Below are 19960 nucleotides of genomic sequence, written 5' to 3'. Positions count from 1 at the left end.
CTCCCTCCCAGAACACCAGGTGGTGTAGACGTGCCGTTAAGGACTTCCATATCTACCCCCACTGCACCTTCCCGTGATCGGGGGGGGGGGGATGGCTGGCAGGACCTTAGAAGAGTTGAGCTCTAAGTTGCCTAGGGAATTTTGAAACATAATTTTCTTTTGTACTGTTATTCTTTCATTTATTTTCATTTATTTATTTATTTATTTATTTATTTGTTGCATTTATGTTCCGCCCCATAGCCGAAGCTTTCTGGGCAGTTTACAAAGATTAAAAGACCGGACGTTAAAAACCAATATACAAAATTTAAAACCATAAGAATATAAAAACAGCTAACATTTAAAACAATTTTGAAACTCTCAGCCAGGCCAAAGTCAGTTAACAACATACTGTATGCTGTTAAATGACTGGGAGCAAAGAAAAGTCTTGACCCGGCGCTGAAAAGATACATTTATAACCCATCTCCCCTTTGAGGAGCTCAGCAAAATGCAGGGTTCCCCCTTCCTCATTTTATCATCACAACAACCCTGTGAGGCAGAGAAAGGGGGTGGGGGTGTGACTGTCCCAGTGAGTTTCATGGCTGGTTAGAGATTAGCAGCTGGGTTTCCACTGCAGCTCCCTCACGTTTTCCTCCTGTCTTTTTGGATTCCTGCCCTCCCAGGATGTCCAGCTGCCTTTTATGGAAAAAGCTGTGCCAACGTCTGTCAGTGCCAAAACGGAGCCGACTGTGACCACATCACTGGGCAGTGCACGTGCAGGACCGGATTCACGGGAAAGCAATGCGAGCAAAGTACGTCACTGCGGGCAGTCGCCGATTCTTCCTCGGAAGATCTCCGTCGCCCCAAAGCCGCTTTTAGAGTGTTCGCAATTGAAAATCACCTCCTGCCCCTTCCTGGTTTGGTTTTGAACTGCAGGAGGCTTTCTGCCTCTCACGCTGAGGACGGTTCCGGCTGATTGCAAACCACCTCGCCAACTTCCGCTATTGCAAGGTGGCACAACCTCAGGGCCAGGGGCCAAATCCGGCTGCCTGGGCTTCCCCAGAAGGCCATGCTCCTTTCCCCCAACCACGGATTGTTGCGTGGTTCCTTGGCTTTTGTGCTTCCCCACCCCCCACTCTCCTAAGGCTCCTGGCTGGTACTCAGGGCTTTAAGATAAAATATAAGAATATAAGAACTGGGTCAGACGGAGGGTCCATAGTCCAGCACTCCGTTCACACAGTGGCCAACGAGCTGTACACCAGGGACCAACACAGCAAGACATGGTGCAACAGCACCCTCCCACCCATGTTCCCCAGCAACTGGTGCACACAGGCTTATTGCCTTGGATACTGGAGGTAGCACACAACCATCAGGGCTAGTAGCCATGGATAGCCTTATCCTCCAGGAATTTATCCAACGCCCTTTTAAAGCCATCCAAACGGGTGGCCATCACTACATCTTGTGGTAGTGAGTTCCATAATTTAACTCTGCGCTGTGTGAAGAAGTCCTTCCTTTTATCTGCCCTGAATCTCCCACCAATCCGCTTCATGGGATGACTCCGAGTTCTAGTATTTTGAGAGAGGGAGAAAAATTACTCCCGATCCACATTCTCCACACCATGCATAGATTTGTACACCTCTGTCATGTCTCCCCTTAGTCTCCTTCTTTCCAAGGTAAACAAATATGCTGGTGGTTTTGGTATTTTGGCCCTGACCTGTTTGCCTTCAGCCTCCCCCACCATGGAAATGTGGCCCCTGAGATTTCCCCCCTCCCCAAAATGGAATGTGGCTCTCTGGCTGGAAGAGTTTCTGAAGCCCTGCGCTATAGAGAATCCCACTTAAAAGCGAGCAACACCTTTTGCCTCTCTAATGGGACTCAGTGGTGACTCCAGGGTGCTTTCACTGCCTTTGGCAGGTCTAGTTTGGACAGAACAACTCTCTTCAGCAATCAGGGACAGCGTCCCGGGTCAGCATAGTGAGGCCCCTGCTGAGGCCTGGACCCCTGCAGGGGGGGCCACTACCGACCCCCAGAGCTTCCTGACCTGGCTTCTCCCCCTCCTCGCTGTCTGCTCATTTGCCTCTTAAAAGAAACTAGCTGATATACCCAGCATTGCCCAGGTCCCTGAATAATGTGTATTTGATAAATAACAAATATCTCTGCGACTTTTTCATCTTTAAGTTGGTAGATTTTTATTTTGGCAAGGAGCGGAGGGAAGCAGCTCTGTGTAGCTTCAAAAGCTGAACACTCAGTCCTTGAGAGATAGACTCTTACATTATTATACGAAGTGGGGTGTTTTTTCACAATGGCCACCACAAGGCTGGTAAGTCCGGCCTCCCGCCCAAGGCACGCTGAGAGTTGTAGGCATAAACCTATGTATTTTTAATTAAATTCTTTAAAAAATACTTAAATCCAAACATAAATTGTGTTTTTAGATTTTTCTGGTGCATTGTACAGCCAGACCTTTCAGCGTACAAAATTTCAAACTTCTAACTCATCCGGAAGTGGGTAAACATTTCCAGACATTCAAACCCACAGACATACTTTCAGCTTTATAGATAAGAAGAGCCCTGTTGGACTAGACCCTAAGCCTCTCTAGGCTGGTGTCCTGTTTTCCAGAGCAGCCAACCAGCTGTCAATGGGAAACCCATGAGCAGGACGTAAGCGCAAGAGCACCCTCCCACGCGTGTGTCCCCAGCAAGTGGCGCTCAGAGGCATGTGCCTCTCCCCAAACAAGGGAGCAACGACAGGATCAAGGAGGAGGAGGAGGAGCAGCCTCTGCAGGCTTCACCCTCTCCCTCTGAGCAGGTGTGGATTGGGCCCAGAAGGAGAGATCAAGCAAATGGTCCGGGATGATCACAGCAAGGCGATTGTGGGCCCTGTCAGTGGGGGGGGGGGGATCCACTGAGGGCCTCTTGCCCAAGACCCTCCTCCCCCACGCAATATCTGGAGCCTACTCCACCGGTAGTTCTTGGAGCAGCTTGAAAATCTGTTTAGCACCCAGCAGAGGCTAATCTCATTGAGACTTTGCCTTTGACTCTTTCAACCTGCCGATGTTCCAGCCTTGACATCAGCCCGGCTTTTCCCCCACATGCACACATCTGGTTTGCATCCCACCCAACTGAGGAAGCGTTCTGGAGAGCTTGAAAGCTTATTATGTGACAATTGGATTTTTTAAAATTATTTTAATTTTTTTTTTTTTATTAAACTCTATTTAACAAAGCGGTTTAAAAAAGTTAAAAATATATATAAAAACATACAAGTCAGACAGCGTTTCTAATAAATACAGAAACACGATTTCTGTAGATGCCGAACCGAGCTTGTATCCTTCAATTTACTGTGGTGAGAGGAAGATTTGTTAAACCAGAGTTGGATGCCACATCTGTACCACTGATGTAATCGAGAAAAGGCGACCATATTTCATTGAATGGGTCATAGCTAAGTTGGCCCGACGAGACTCTGCGGTGGTAGGTTAATTTTTCAGAGCAGGCTATATCCCACCCTTTCCCTTTCCATCCAGTGAGTGTAGAGCCCTTCGGATCCTTCCAGTGTTCGGCGATTTCTAAACGAGCTGCCGTCAGGAGGATAAATACCAATTCTTTATGGGTAAGGGAGGGGTTTAGAGCATTGGGCAGGGACAGCAGGGCCAGGCTTGGTTCTGGCAAGATTATCTGATCAGTGGCCTTAGAAATTATATTGAAGATAGTTTCCCAGAACTGCTTCAGGGCCTTACACTCCCACCACATATGTAAGTAAAAGCCCTTTTCATCTTTAAAAATCTTTTAAAGATTTTTTAAAATTATTGAGCAATATGGCAACTGGTGCTTTATATGTCTCCTCACCTAGGAATACCTAGTGCCTGCTCCAGATTTTTGGAGGCCCTTTGGTAAGACACCCTCATTAGCGCCCCCCCCCCCCATAAGTCTGCTTTCTCACTGCCACCAGCTGCTCTTGCTTCGCCTCTTCCGCATCACTGCTCCCGCTGGCTTGCTTGACAGGCCGGTGAGCAAGGCAGCCAGGGCATCTCACGACCACTGTTGTCTGGGCCAGAGCGAGAGGCAGGGGAACAAGCAGGTTGCAACTGGGAAGAGGAGGAGCAACTCCAGGGGGCTCTGGTCAGGGGCCCCCCACTGGCCTGCGGGTCCTTGGCCGGTGTCCCATCACGCCTATCCTTGACACCAGCTCTGGCACGTGGACTGTCTTTTCTCACTTCCTTTGCTGTGGATGATGGATCATTGCTGAAAGGCTGGAGCTCAGTTGTTCTGTGCAATAGCACATTTATTTATACTGTTTCCACATGTGCTTAATGGAATGACACCGTTCTCCCTGCAATTAAAATACAAAACCAAATTTAGATCAAATCCCTTACGCCTCAAGACTTTGCCCTTGCCGTAGTGGCAAAGTGGTGGATCTGCCTCATTATTTGTTCTGCTGCCCTCAATATTCTCAAATTCGTTCTAAATATTTAGATTGATTTTTTGAGAATAAGTCCAGCTGGTCTGATTCAGGAAGAATAGACTTTTTGTTTACAGGCAATAACAAGAGCGGTCATTCCGAGCGGAAATCCCTCCTGGGTGTTAACATTCGAGACTTTACTTCCGGGCCTTGGGAGGGGGGAAAGTTGCTTTTCAAGGGTTGACTTTGGGATCGCTCTGCTGTGCTGTTCAAGCAGTTTCTGATGGAACCAAGGAGGTTCGCACCTTGACATAAATCCTTCCCCTCTCTCGCCAAAGCAGCGACACTCACGGGTTTACAGCCTTCTATTCCATTTGTTATTGAATGTTGCTCAAATATATACAATAAGCCGCCTACAGATTTATTGTCATAGGCCATCATGGTAATTGTATGAATAAATTTAGTCATCCGGCAGTCAATCATTTGGCCTGCGATGGAAATACAGGCAACCGAACGTTGCCATCCCGATGGAGAAGGGCGGGGGAGGAGAGAAAGAAACCTATAGTTCAACCTGTGTCCCCTTGGATGGCTCCTTTAGAGTCCTGACAGGTTCTGACATATCTGTAATATTCGTCGTATTCTGTTTATCAGCATGCCCCTTTTCCCCTTTGCATTTGCAGAGTGTCCACCAGGAACGTTTGGTTACGGTTGCCAGCAGCTGTGTGAATGCATGAATAATGCCACCTGTGACTATGTTACAGGTACCTGCTACTGCAGCCCTGGTTTCAAAGGGATCCGGTGCGATCAAGGTGAGGCAGAATCCCTTCTCCCTTTCTTTTTAACTGAGCGTCCACGTATTTCTTTTGGTCAGTCTCCTGGAAGAGCTAGAAGACTTCCCTGGGCGACCAGAATACGCGTCACTTACGGACTGGGAAGAATTTGTACCTATTGGACCGGGGGTGTGGGGTGTGGGGTGTGGGGTGTGGGGGACGGAAGGTTTTGAATACTTTCCCATAGAATCATAGAAGGGGCTTTGCTTTCTATCCATGAGAGCACTTAGACAAGAAAGCTCTTCTAGATTTTGGCAGGCCTGGTGCATTTGCTCCTCTAGAGTAAGCTCCCCAGCCCAGAGCCCACAGTGTATAAGTGGGGCCTTCCTCCTCCCCAAGGTACGTGGATTTCCCCACTCATCTCATGCGCTGCATGGGGAACCTTTGGGGGGGTCTGTATAGGCTCACTTCTCTCCCCTTCCCCATTGAAATGAATGGGGCAGTCCTTATGCATGGGGAAGGTCTGTGTTTGCACACACACACACACACACACACACACACACACGAATGAGAATTCTTGCACCCAGAAAAGTGTATTGGGTGCAGGGGGGGGGGCTGCCCACCCAATTTCTCATGCCAATTTCTCTAGGCTAGCAAATGTTTCCATGCTGCTGCCCCCATTCAGAAGAGCGGGTGGGGTGGGGGCGCCATCGTATACAAAGCCTTTTCTTGCCAAAGGGCCTCTGCCACTCAGCTTAACAGTGCATTGTGAATTATTTTTAACAGCGGCTCTCATGATGGAAGAATTAAATCCTTATACTAAAATTAGTCCCGCTCTTGGATCTGAGAGGCATTCAGTGGGAGCAATCATTGGAATTATTATCCTCCTGCTAATTATTATGGTTTTGCTGGCACTGTTTGTGTGGTATCGACGGAAGCAGAAAAAAGGACACGACATGCCAAGCGTCTCCTACACTCCGGCCATGCGGATGACAAACACCGATTACTCACTCTCCGGTAAGGGACTTCTTTTATGATCATGAAATGAGGCCTCGAACCCTTGCCTGTGCTCAAGGAGGAAGGGAAATAAACAACGTTCCCTTTTTGCACAAAGTGTGTCTTGTTTCCCTTGGAAGTGGATGATTCCCGCCCTCCCCCTGCCCCCCAAGTCTTGTCTTTGATACGTAGCAGGGCTGGGACAGCAGAGCCCGGCAGAGGAGCGGAGAAAACAGACCCAAATGCAGCAGAGAAAAGAGCCTGAGACGCTGGTATTGTACCAGCAAGCTCCCCAAAATGCCAAGACTTGATCCTGTAGCCATAGTGGTCAGTGGGCATTTTCAGGGGGAGATCATCATCATTATTATTATTATTATTATTATTATTATTATTATTATTATTATATCCTGCCTTTTCCCCAGTACTGGGACTCAAGGCGGTTAGAACGGCACATACATATGCATGAGTCTTTCCCAACCTGGTGCCCACCATGCTAACTGGGAATGATAGGAGTTGAAGTCCAACACACACACATATAATGCTGTCCATTAGTCATTTCGTGGTACTCTCAGATCCCTTAGAAATCTCACGGTGCTCTCAGATCTTGCTCTGTCATTTGAGGCACAAATGGATTCTGTAGCACAAATGGCCTTTTACTAGCTTTAGCTGGTACAGAACTGGAGCACTTTTAGGATAGAGTTTGCCTGATTCAGTTATCCATACCCTGGTAAACTCCAGGTTGGACTGTTGTAATGCACAGAGAGAGAGAGAGAGAGAGAGAGAGAGAGAGAGAGAGAGAGAGAGAGAGAGAGAGAGAGAGAGAGGTGGGCCTTTGGAAGGTGCTTCAGAAGCTGCAGTTAGTACTGGATACAGCTGAAGAGCGCTAACTGGGACCTGGGGTTGGGAACACAACCAGTTCAAAGGGCTGTGTTTGCCTCTAAAGCCCTCCACACCTTGGGAAGAGGGTACCTGATGGATCACCTGGCTCCCCAGGAGCCTGCCCTTATTCTCTGGGGCCAACTTCAGAAACCTTCCTGCAGGTGCTCCTGCTGTCACAGGTAGATGCAGGCAGCAACCAGAGAGGGCCTTCTTGGTGGTGGTGCCCTGTAGTGGAATACTCTCCCCAGGGAGGCTTGGATGCATTTTGGAACCAGGCAAAGCCAATGTTATTCTCCCAGGCATTTTAACAGTGTGTTTTATCTTCATTGTTTGGTTTTCCTGCTGCTCTTTTATCTGGTATTTTAGATTTTATTGCATTTATTTTAGCATTTTTTGTTGTATTTTATCTTTATTGTAACTCTCCCAAGGAAATGCCTTTTTGTTGCAAGGGTGGGGTATAAATACATTTAAATAAATACACACACACACACACACACACACAGATGTATATGTAAAGATAGATACACTCACAGACACACACACAACTCTGGAATTCACTACCACAAGACGTGGTGATGGCCACCAATTTGGATGGCTCTAAAAGGGGGTTGGATCAATTCCTGGAGAAGAAGGCTATCAACGGCTGTTGGCCCTGACGGTTGTGTGCTATCTCCAGTATCCGAGGCAGAAAGCCTGTGTGCACCAGTTGCTGGGGAACATGGGTGGGAGGGTGCTGTTGCACCATGTCTTGCTGTGTTGGTCCCTGGTGTACAGCTGGTTGGCCCCTGTGCGAACAGAGTGCTGGACTAGATGGACCCTTGATCTGATCCAGCATCAGGGCTCTTCTTGCGTTCTTATGTTCACACTAACTGAATCTATACTTATCGGTAAAGATATATAGATATAGATACACATTCTTTATCTCAGTAACTTACAGCAACCTTGTAAGGTTGGTCTGTATTATTCCCTGAACATGTAAATTGGTGGCTGAAGCTGGGTGTGCTTTTCTACAAACCTACATTGGTTTTAAACGGCGTCAGTCACTGTAGCGTCCCTCTCCTGTGTAGTCTTGTGAGGCTGCTGGCAATTCTGTTATTAGACAACCCACAGAATGGATAGGATTAATTGGAACATAGCCGGAATAGTTAAACCACCAAACTACCAAAGAAAGGTGAGATCCGGAGCAAGTGCACCGCCCTCTTCTTTGGAAATTGCCCCCCATTGCCTTTCGCTGGGGAAACCGCCCCACGCTACCACTACACCCTCCAGCAGTAATCCCACCGCAAATTTCTTTGAATGAAACGGAAACCCTCCCCAGGGATCCGTCAGCAATTCCCCGTGGTCGACTGCCCTGTGCCTGTGGAAAGGAAGCGAGAATCCCTGGTCGTGGCTAGATTCCACCCGGAGAAATTGGTGTTATGGGGCAGCATAAAAACATCGTAAATAAATAGATTCCCTGGAGAATGGAATTGGGAGTTGGGGGCTCAGACCTCTCAGCGCCCCTCTCCTCATCTGTGGAAAGTCTTCTCGGCGTAGGTGCTCCTCTCTCCCGCTATCTTCCCCCCCCTCCTCGGGAGTAAAGTGATTCGCAATTACTGCATTTTGTTTCTTTTCACTATCACCAGCACTCCCCAAATGGGTGTGGATAGACTCAGCCCATTTTAAAACTAGAGGAAGCGTAGGATTATTTCCTGAATTTGCATCCTATTCCAGTTTTCTCAGGCTCAGGGGAGATACGTTGCGTTAAGAAACAAGCAGAGAATGCCGAACAGGCAATGGCGAACATGGCAGGATCGCTGTGAACTGGACAGCCAGTCCCCTGAGTAAAATTAAGAGCTGCTACATTTAATGTCCACTGTCCTCTTCTGAACTTGGCCTGCTTCCAACCACTGCATTTTCTTATGCTCGTCAATGTTTGTTTTTCTTTATATACTGGTGTGGGCCTCCCTTTAGAGAAATTACTTTTGCGCTGGAAACAGCAGTTGGGTTTGCATTTAATTTTATTAGCAACCAGTGCTGGCCAGGCCTGGTGGTTCATGGGAAATTGGCTCTACTGGCCAGGGTAAACCTTCCTTAATTATTTCCCAAATGGGGCAGTGTGTGGGAAGAGAAACCCCGGGTGCAAGGAGACACAAAGAGGGGGAGTAATATAGATTTCTAGGCGAGCCGGATAAATTAGCAATTCCAGCTTTATTGTAAATAGTTTTCTTACCAGCTGCCAATTTTGTCTCTAGAGGTGTATAAAGGTCACTGCAATATTAGAACAAAGTCCTTCTTTTCATATTCCCGTAGAATAAGAGATGCACTGACAGATTTCCGATGCAAATCGTTAGCTTCAACTGGCAAAATATCTGTCATTGTGACAAGTGTGTGTGGCGGGAAGGGAGCCCTGAGCATCGCAAGGACCTTGGCTTGTGCAATACGTCTCTGTACACAAAGACACATTGCACACGCGCGCACACCCATGGGATCCCTAGCAGTGACGGCCGGGTCACACCGCGTTTGGGATGGGGAGGCGGGTTGTAAGCCTTGCCATAACAGTGGTCCCAATGCAGCACTGTTGTCCAGATATGAGCAAATGGTGTCCGTTAACTAACAACTGTCATAAAATAACTAGTTGTATGGGAGGGCAGTAAAGCGGAGCATGGGTTACACCATTGGGGTGGTTGCGAAATCTGCTCACTGTCCCCGGTTGATCCCTGTGATTCCAGCCAATGAGAATTAAGGTTCCGTTCCTAGGTCCCAAGTTGGAGATTCACAGCAATGTTTTCGCCATTGTACCACTCCCTCTAGAGCAGCCTTCCTCAACCTGGGGCGCTCCAGATGTGTTGGACTGCATCTCCCAGAATGCCCCAGCCAGCTGGCTGGGGCATTCTGGGAGTTGCAGTCCAACACATCTGGAGCGCCCCAGGTTGAGGAAGGCTGCTCTAGAGCCAAACTCGGTGCCCCTGTGCCAAAACAGGGCCACTGAGAAACAAGAGGAAGGTACCGGCATGCATGAGGCAACCAAAAAGACTGTCCATTGAAAACTAAGCAAAGGACGTTGATTGTCGCTTGGGAAAGAAAACAGAAAATGGAGAAGAGGGAGGGAGTACAGGAGCCCAGAGACGAGCATGGCTGGCTGACTGGCCACCCTGGACGGGAGCAGTGCCACATCTTCTTGTAGGCCCCGCGTGTTCCCTCTAAGAGCAAACTCAGTTTGGAACCCAACAACAGTGCATCGTCTGGAGATGCTTGAACCATGCAGAAAGACAGATGTGTGCGATTGAAACAAAATGGTGTGTAAAAAGGAAACGCTCGCTGTCTGAAGGGAACCTGTGAGCTTCCAGGATATCGGTGGCCGCTGAGTGGGAGTCCGGTGGCTTTGTGTATCATTGGGGGAGAATGGGAAATGGAGGGCAGAGGAAAAGGCAGGATGGACAGGCTTAAGCCCCTGAGTAAGCTCATAGTAAGTATTGGAGGTAGAGGGGTAGGGTTGGTGGGAGGCCTTTCCAAGCTCATGAACAGTGTGCCCCCATCCCCCGGTATAAAATTCTTGGGTTTGGGCTAGCAGCCTTCTATGCAGCGCAGTAGGGTGTGTGTGCTTGCTGGCTGTGTTTCTGGGACTCAGCCCTCCATCCAGAGAGACTTGAACGGCACCGCAAGGACCCTGGTGCAGGCAGGTCCAGGCACTCCTCATTGGGGTGGGGATACACTGCAACATTTTGTTGCTGCCCCCACTTTGTATATCACGATAACTTTCTCCTACAGAAAGTGGAGGAGGGAACTAGAGGATCGGTCATCCTTGGCTTGATATTGACCAATAGGGATGACTTAGTGGATAAAGTGGCAGTTACGGGAACTCTGGGGGAAAGTGACCATGTCATACTTGAGTTCTTGATTTTAAAAGAAGCAAAAGCTGAGTGTAGCCATAGGCGTCCTCAGGATTTTAGGAAAGGTGATTTTAATAAACTCAGAACTATGATAACTAATATCCTATGGCAAGTGGCTGTAATGAGAAAAGGAAATTTTTAGAAAATGTTAGAGTTTTTAGAAAATGAAGTTTTAAAGGCACAATTACAAACGATTCCAACAAGGAAAAAAGGTAGAAGACAACAGAAGAAACCAATGTGGCTCCATAAAAAGCTTAGAGATGACCTGAAAACAAAAAAAGGGTACATATAGGAAGTGGAAGGAAGGCCAGGCTGCAACAGAAGAGTACAGACAGGTGGCACAGAAGTGCCGAAATGGCGTCAGGAAGGCTAAAGCTGAGAATGAGCTGAAGTTAGTGAGGAATGCTAAAAACAACAAAAAGGCTTTCTTCGGGTATGTGCATAGTAAAAGATAGAGGAAAGAAATGGTGGTTCAACTACTCAATGAGGACAGCAAATTGATAACTGATGACAAAGAGAAGGCTGAAATGCTCAATTCCTACTTTGTCCCAGAGGAGGGCAATAAGGATGATCAGGGATCTGGAAACAAAGCCCTGTCAGCAGAGACTGAAAGAATTGGGCATGTTTAGCCTGGAGAAGAGAAGACTGAGGGGAGACATGATCGCACTCTTCAAATACTTGAAATGTTGTCACAAAGGGGAGGGCCAGGATCTCTTCTCCATCCTCCCAGAGTGCAGGACACAGACTAATGGGCTCAAGTTACAGGAAGCCAGATTCCGGCTGGACATCAGGAAAATCTTCCTGGCTGTTAGAGCAGTACGGCAATGGACCCAATGACCTAGAGAGGACGTGGGCTCTCCCACCCCTAGAGGCATTTGAGAGGCAGCTAGACAGCCATCTGTCAGGGATGCTTTGAGGTGGATTCCTGCATTGAGCAAGGGGTTGGATTCGATGGCCTCGTAGGCGCCTTCCAACTCTACTATTCTATATTCTGTGATTCTGTGTCAGATGTCCTCCATACTCCTAGCCAACTCATTCTCCGAGTGTGGATCTTTATGCATCAGCACACTTGCAGAACTGCAACAATCTTTGTGGAGGGGACTTCGAAGCAGCCCAATGAGAACTGAGCATGCTCCGTTTGCACTGAATGCTGACTGACTGTTAGAGGGAGGGAGGAATAGAAAGCAGGTGATGATGGAGGAGGGGATGCAGTGGAGCATCCCGAAAGAAGGCACGGCTGGGAGGAACTCTGAACAGGAGCACTCCTGCTGGGCTGAGGATGCACTGCAGCTTTCTCTTTCAGGTCTCGTTTGTTTCTCTGAAGATAGGAGTTGTGGACTGAGCACTAGCAATATTTCTCTACAACAACCTCATTGGCTCAGTTGCAATGATTGCAGAAAAGGGCAACTCAAATGATCAAGGGGCTGGAGCATCTCCCCTATGAGGGAAGGTTACAACAACTAGGATTGTTTAGCTTGGAAAAAAAGGCGGCTAAGGGGAGACATGATAGAGGTGTCCGAAATTATGCAGGGTGTGGAGAATGTGGACAGGAAGACGTTTTTCTCCTTCTCTCATAATACTAGAACCCGGGGTCATCCCATGAAGCTGATTGGTGGGAGATTGAGGACAAATAAAAGGAAGAACTTCTTCACACAGCGCATAGTTAAATTATGGAATTCACTACCACAAGATGTGGTGATGGCCACCAATTTGGATGGCTTTAAAAGGGGGTTGGATAAATGCCTGGAGGAGGAGGCTCTGGTGACTACGTGTTACCTCCTGTATCAGAGGCATTAAGAATATACACACCAGTTGCAGGGGTATATGGGTGGAAGGGTACCGTTGCACCTGTGTCCTGCTTGTGGGTTCCTGGTCGACAGCTGGTTGGCCACTGTGTGAATGGAATGCTGGACTAGATGGACCCTCGCTCTGATCCAGCGTGGCTCTTCTGATGTTCTCAAGTTCTTGTGATTCCCATTTTATCAGTGGAGTGCTGAGGGGGTGACTTGCCCAGGCTCATCACAGAGCTGAGATGGGATGGGATCCCGGGTCAACGGCCAGCCTACTCTCTCCTGAACTTCTTTAACCCTTCAGCAGAGAGCCCTGACCTGAGAGCCCTTTGCACAGATCCCACGCTTGAGTATGTACGGCCTAAAAGAAGAAGAGGCAGTTCGCAGTTACAGCTGGTTTTTTATCTGTTTGGACCACCAGCAGTCAAGCAGATCAGCACAACCAGGCTATAGGCGATGGGTGTCTGGCATGTTGATTTTGGGCACCTGATGCTCAAAACGACACCTCTACCTGGAAACCTCCTCCAATTCGACAAAATCAATGAAAAGGCCTTCTTCGGGCATCTGGTTTTCCTGAAGTGAATTTGGAGGCATGCAGCCCTCCACAAGGTGTCAGAAGAGATACATCTAGCTTCGTAGATAAACTCCCAAGTGACTTTTCTTAAAATGGATCTATTTAATTCTTCCCAGGCTGCCTTCACTTTTCCATCCCGCAGTTAAAGCTCAATTTCAACATGTTATGATGACACTTGAGTAGAACAAGATGGGACCTGAGGAGCTGGTCCATATATAGGTGCTGGTTTTTCACACCTATATATTGCTTGTCTCTTGGAGAAAGACATTACCAGTCAACAAAGGGAGCACCAAATTGTACCAGTGGATTTTCCAGTTCAGCTACCAGCATTTGTTTCCTTACTATCGTATTTCTAATTTAAGACTTTAATTAACACACGGTAAATAAGAGAGTGCTTCATTTACTTGGCCTTGCTTTCAGTAGTCACTGGCTGGTCTTTGCAACCTTATCGGACTGTTAATAAATCTGCAAGTAGCTTAATTGCTAAACTGAGATAGTTTTAATCTTCTGAACATAGTGTTGTTATTTTGATATTCATGTGGCTGCTGCTCCTTTCTTCATTGGCAGAGGAAATTGATTGCCAGGAAATAATCGTTAAAGTACACAGGTCTGCGTTCCTTAAATAGTTGGCATTGTTATCCGATCGTGATGGACTTTGGCCAAGGAAAACGTAAAGAACTTAACAGTAAGGATCTGTCTGTGGGCACTGAGGGCCCGTGAGAGTTGATCTACCCACTGCAAAGGGCCAACTGTCTGTTTTGACTGTTCTGAACCAGTGCCTGGGCACGGTAATGGACTGGATGAGGGCTAACAAACTGAGACTCAATCCAGACAAGACGGAGGTACTGTTAGCGGGTGGTTCATCTGTCCGGCGAGGTGATGTTTGCCCTGTCCTGGACGGGGTTGCACTCCCCCTAAAGGATCGGGTCCGTAGTTTGGGGGTGCTCTTGGATCCAGAGCTGTCACTTGAGGCACAGGTGAACTCAGTGGCAAAGAGCACCTTTCATCAGCTTAGGCTGATATACCAACTGCGCCCTTATCTGGACAGAGATAGCCTAGCTACAGTTATCCATGCTCTGATAACCTCTAGTCTCAGCCTGAGACTGCGAAAAACGCAGGCCCAAAGTGTAGGGCTTTATCCGAGGGCCAGGGAGGGATGATCCCTCCCTGAGCCCGGAATCCCCTGTGCGTCATCTGGATGCACAGGGGCGATTCTTGGTATCAGCCTGGGATAACCCCTAGTCTAGCAAAGGCCTGAGAGAAGCCAAAATGGACCGATCCTTCTATCTGGAGTTATACTCCAGTCTCAGATGGGCGGTGCTGGGAGCACCATCATCCCACATTTTCTTTTTTTGTTTAGTCTTCTTCTGAGAGAGAGAGAGAGAGAGAGAGAGAGAGAGAGAGAGAGAGAGAGAGAAGAAGAAGAAGAAGAAGAAGAAGAAAACATTAGTGGGGAGTGTCAGAGAAGACTAACTTAAAATGCTTTATAGATAGATGTCCCAGGTTGCAGGTTGGGGGTACAAGTGGGCCCTTTTGGATTTCTTTCTGAGCGCTGCCCAATGCCCCATCCTGAGCTGCTTTCGTACTTTGTGGGGTTGTGGCCAACACAAGAGCCCTGTCTCTGGGGGGAAAAACCCTCCAATAGGGCACTTTGGAAACCCCTCCATCTTTCCTTCTGCCTAATGCTATTCTTTCTAATAGCAAACCTGAATAGCACCGACGGCATCGCAGCCACACTGAGACCGCTAAAGAACCAGAGGGAGGTCTAGGCATGCCTAAGAGAATCCCGAGGTTCGCAGAAGTACAAGTATTTAAAAGAAACCCAAGGGGAAACCCCCACCCCCCAAAACAGCCTGGTGAGCGTAGAGCGTGCTAACTGTCGGTTGAAAAAGAAAATGGAAAACTGGAGCAGAGAGTGGAATGGTTTCCTGGGGGTGGGCATGGCCGGCGGGCACCCTGCATAGGACACTCCTGTTTGGAGATGAGAATGCATTGTGATGTTTTGTTGCAGGTCTGATTTCTATACATCTCACTTCCAAGGGCAGAATTTAAATGTGGCCTGTACATTTGTCTGATCTACATATGTAGCAGCCTTCCCCAGCCTGGTGCGCCCCAGGTGCTTTACACAACAACTCCCAGAATCCCTCAGCGAGCCAGGAAAGGCTTCTCTAGAGCACCATATTTTTCTAGGTGCCAGCAGCTCCATTCAGCTTTCCAAGTAGGCACCTTCCTCCCAGGCAGATTGCAAAAAGAGGGTGCAGTAGGAGTTGAACGTATTCCTGGCTTAATGTGTCAGGAGCAAACCGCCCCTGTGCATGCGTGTGACAATTCCCCCCCCCTCCTCCTTTTGCAGTTTCGAGAGAGTATTGTGATGACTTGTTTTCTCCTCAGATGTGTCTCAAGGTAGCAGCAGTGTACACTGTTTTTCCAACCCAAGCTACCACACCCTGACATGTGGTGTGACTTCACGGTTCTTTCCCAGTAATCTGGATGGAAACCTCTCCAGTAAGGTAGATATGAACCTTGTGTCACCCTGCACTGTTCTCCCCAGTTCAAGGAAATGTGTCAAAATGGTTCCATGGAGCGAGCGTGGCTGAATCTGGCTATTTCTATCAAGCGGGGGGAAATGGAGAAGCAACGTCTCAGGCTGCTGAACTTTTTATTTGTAGGTTGAAGAGCCCGACGCGTTTCGGCTTGTATCTTTTCAAGGCCTTCTCCAGGGCATTGTAGGAAGAGGTCTGCAAAAATCTTCTTATCAACACAGTGTTTTTCTCAAAACATTTTTGCAGACCTCTTCCTAAGGTCCTGGAAAAGGCCTTGAAAAGATACAAGCCGAAACGCGTCGGGCTCTTCAACCTACTAATAAAAAGTTCAGCATGCTGAGACTTTGCTTCTCCTTTTCCCCCCACCTGATTTGGGTGCTTTTCTCCCCGTTTTTTATATCTATGAAACTACTTCATTTAGTGGAACACATGGCACCATTGCCAAGTACGACTAGCGCAGTCTGAAAGTGACCAAAAGAACAGCCAGGCAGGACCCCCCAAAAATGTCAAGGGGTCCTTTTAACGGTGGCCTTTCGTTATCACAGGATATAACCGACTTTTTAAGAAGAACTTCTTTGTTTTAACTTAGGGTGACCCTATGGGAAGGAGAACAGGGCTCCTGTATCTTTAACAGTTGCACAGAAAAGGGAATTTCAGCAGGTGTCGTTTGTATGCATGCAGCACCTGGTGAAATGCCCTCTTCACCACAGCAGTTAAAGCTGCAGGAGCCCTGCCCTCTTTTGTAGCTGGTCACACCAGGTAGGGGCTCCTGCAGCGCTCATCAGCACGGGATTGTTTTCCCTTGCCCATAGACCCCGCGGAACTAGAGCGGCCGGGTTTCTGCCTCTCTTGCCTCACGACTCTGTGGATAGGGGAGAATAATCAACAGAGCCCACCAGATGACACGCAATGCAATGGTTGTTGGGATAGTCAACGGAGCAGCCCACTGTGTTTCCCCGTTGGCTATTTATTTATTTATTTATTTATTTATTTATTTATTTATTTATTTATTACATTTCTACACCACCCAATAGCCGGAGCTCTCTGGGCGGTTCACAAAAATTTCGAGAAAATAATCAACCGTCAGTTGCGTGTTGCCCAACAGACGACACAATAAGCAACTCAACTGACGGTTGACTAATTGAGCAACCGTTGCTTATCGTGTCATCCGAACCCAGCCATTGCCTCTCAGTGGTTTTCTCCCACAAGAGCCCAGGGCTGCATTGCAGAGCTGGTCAAGGGAATGGCCAGGAGAACAGGATTGGCTGGGTGGAGGGTCACGTGACCGTATTCCATGCTTACTCGTTTGAGCTCCCACTCAGTTGCCTTGACCTAACTGGTACCAGCCACAACCCAGTAGGCCAGTTCCCTGTTCTAAGGCCCCGTTGTTCCTACTCAGCCACACTTTAGCCTCCATCCCTGCCCACAACCTGTGGTCAAGTGCTGACAGGGTTGTGCTGATTGGGGGAGGCCCTCAGAACTCTGAGAGCAACTGACTGCACCTCTGTAAGGAAACCCGCGACGTACGCCATCCATGACACATTCATGCGGTGCTACAATTCTCCGCTACCCAACACGGAGGCACCTCCCCTTCTATCTTCCTTTGTGCTAGTTCCAGGTCAAGTTTCTGGTGTGACCCTTAGGTACCTGCTTCCAGACGGAGGGCTCTTAGTGCTAACAGTCCAAAGGCATGGCTCAGTTATTCCCTCTTTTTCTCCCTAACGGATCTTCCAGGGTAAGAAAGATGATGAAAGACGTGTCAGGGGGAAATGCAGGAGGCTTACTCAGTGGAAGATGACGTTGTCTAGACACTCCGCAAAATTCCATGAATGCAGTTTTAAATCCTTCTATGACTGTCTTATGAAACTCCTGTTGGATTTTTCTAATGCTAATGGGTCTGTTGGGCACCATATTCTCCTCCAGTGTGGTTGTTTTTTTCCTTGAATTGGGAGAATTCCTGTCCAGTGTGTTGATGAAGTGGACCTCCCTCTTTTCCGCTTAGACTGTGATTGCATGATGGTGGTATCAGTGGTGGTGGTGGTGACACTTTTTCAGGACTTTCACTTTCCCCATCTTTCTTGGTTGTGCCAAAGACATGACTGCCTAATTTGTAAATGCTTTGCCTACGCATCTGAAACATGCCTGCTTCATAAAGAAACTGTGACTCCCCGCATGCTTCAGTTGAGTCAACCTCGTATCCTCCTGATCTTCTCCTTCTGCCATAATTTGAAAATAATCCAATGAATTGAGCTGGCTATATTGAGGGATGGCTCTCAGAGGGTCCCTCACTCACCTGCCGGTTTTAATTTCATTCCCACTCTCGTTGACTTTGTCGGTGGGGCTCTTGGGTTGCTTCAGCATTAACTCATTGCTGTCATAACTTTTTGAACAGCTCAGTAACAAAATCCTTGACAGAAACACTGCAGACTGGAGACCCTACAGCTATCTGAATGATCTAGGTCAGTAATTTTCAACAATTTAATCGTTTGAAGTAGAACCTAGAACAATTCCAGGTCCATTTAAGTATGAGTTTACCCAGTCAAAGATCCTTATAGGTTTGTTTCCTCTGTGTTTTATATGAATCTTAATAAAAAGGTATTAAAGCCAAACAAGGTGGATCACCTTTTCCTAATGCACCAAAGTCCGCTTTCTTTGGAAGTCCTAATATTTTCTTTTTCTTTTGTTTACCATTGTTGCTTGTTTTTATTGAACACATTTTGCTGATTCCCACAGAAAACAGCTGGTCTAGAATAGACACAAGTGCGGTGGGGGAGTGTGTGTGTATGTGTGTGTGTGTGTTTGAAGTCTCTTTATTCATGAATGTCTTCATTCAATAAGGGCGGTGTCTTTAATTAGGGAGGGAGAAGAAATTCATTCGGTTCACATTTTTATGTAGCCTTACCTAATTCCACACTTTCGAATCAATATGCAAACTGAAACTAAGTTTTCCTTAATAATTCTCACTTGTCTGGATTTTGTAGTGAGTTCTCTAGTAAAAAAAAATGGGTACAAAAATTAAGGGGTCTTCTTGCACATAAAATGCATATAAGTGAAAACAACTTTAAAATGCATTACATTAGGAAAATTGCTTGCACATAATTTGCATATTAGGCAAAATTGTATACAAAAATGCATATACTATGAGAAATGCACATATTAATTTTCTTGATAATTCAGGAAAAACTGAGATTGGGAAAATTCTCAAAGTCTGGAATGAACCAAACACGGAAAATGAGTAACAGAGAAACCAGCATTGACACATTCACCCTCATACACTTAGAGAGCAATCTTATGCATGTTTAGGACTTTTATCTGTCTAATAATAAATATGTGCAGGATTGTGTCTGTACTCAGCAAACAGCACTACAGTGGCATCTAGTGGCAGAATGAAAACATTACAGTACGATGTCAGACTATCCAGCTCTAGAGAGGGCACATTTTATATTTGCAGTAGCAGAATTTTGGATCCTAAAAGACAAATGCATGCCTGTCATGTGAGCATTCTCCAAGTTGCCCAAATAGCCAAGAATACATCAACTGGAATTGTCAGGCTACATTCACATTTACCTTTCTGGTGTTGTTCCCGACTCCTGATTCTGGTCGTATAAACACATTTTAGTAGTAGTAGTGTTACTATTAGTAGTAGTAATAACACATTCCTAAAGTTTGCTAAGCACTGTACAGAGTTTTTTTAAAAACTAAACAAAGACAGTCCCTGTCTGCAAGCATATCAGCTAAAAGGCATGATACAAGAGGAAAAAAGGAATGAGGAGGGAAAGTAAAGCAAGCAATTTCATGAACAGTTTTTAAAACCTACATAAATTTGCAGTTCTGGGAGAGGAGTAGCTAAAATGATACTTGATTCCAACTGGCCTGATGGAGTAAACTTTGCTGAGTTGTCCTCTTCCTCATGATTTCTACACACGCGTAAAGCTCATCCTGAGAAGAAAAGCTGTGTCCGCACATCCCCTTGTTAAATTTTCTCTGGCCTCGTCAGCGCCCCCCCCCCCCCGGGTTGAGTTTATATAAGAGACTCACTCTAATTGGTCTAAGGGCTCAAATCCTTGCTCCAGATATAAGGCTATTGTTGTGAGCTGGAATTTCGGCTCTCTTTTATCTCAGTGCACTTATTTTTATTTGTCTTTCTTTTCCATTTCAATTGTCCATC

The 19960-nt window shown here is 47.0% G+C and overlaps 1 protein-coding gene across 4 annotated transcripts in view; it reads left to right on the top strand.

Moving 5' to 3' along the window:
* The window catches only part of MEGF11 (multiple EGF like domains 11), a 286399-nt gene that overhangs the window by 253184 nt on the left and 13255 nt on the right, over nt 1-19960 (top strand). For 3 of the 4 annotated variants that reach the window (XM_063142441.1, XM_063142439.1, XM_063142438.1), the window contains 3 exons: nt 660-788; nt 5049-5177; nt 5925-6155. In XM_063142441.1, coding sequence (XP_062998511.1) covers nt 660-788; nt 5049-5177; nt 5925-6155 — 489 coding nt within the window. Of the gene's footprint in view, nt 1-659; nt 789-5048; nt 5178-5924; nt 6156-15640; nt 15760-18184; nt 18252-19960 lie in introns of all 4 variants that reach the window. The other variant, XM_063142440.1, reaches the window with a different exon arrangement.

The sequence above is a fragment of the Elgaria multicarinata genome, chromosome 16 (assembly GCF_023053635.1).
Source record: "Elgaria multicarinata webbii isolate HBS135686 ecotype San Diego chromosome 16, rElgMul1.1.pri, whole genome shotgun sequence".
In the NCBI taxonomy this organism is placed as follows: domain Eukaryota; kingdom Metazoa; phylum Chordata; class Lepidosauria; order Squamata; family Anguidae; genus Elgaria; species Elgaria multicarinata.
This window is presented reverse-complemented; position numbering and strand designations above follow the sequence as displayed.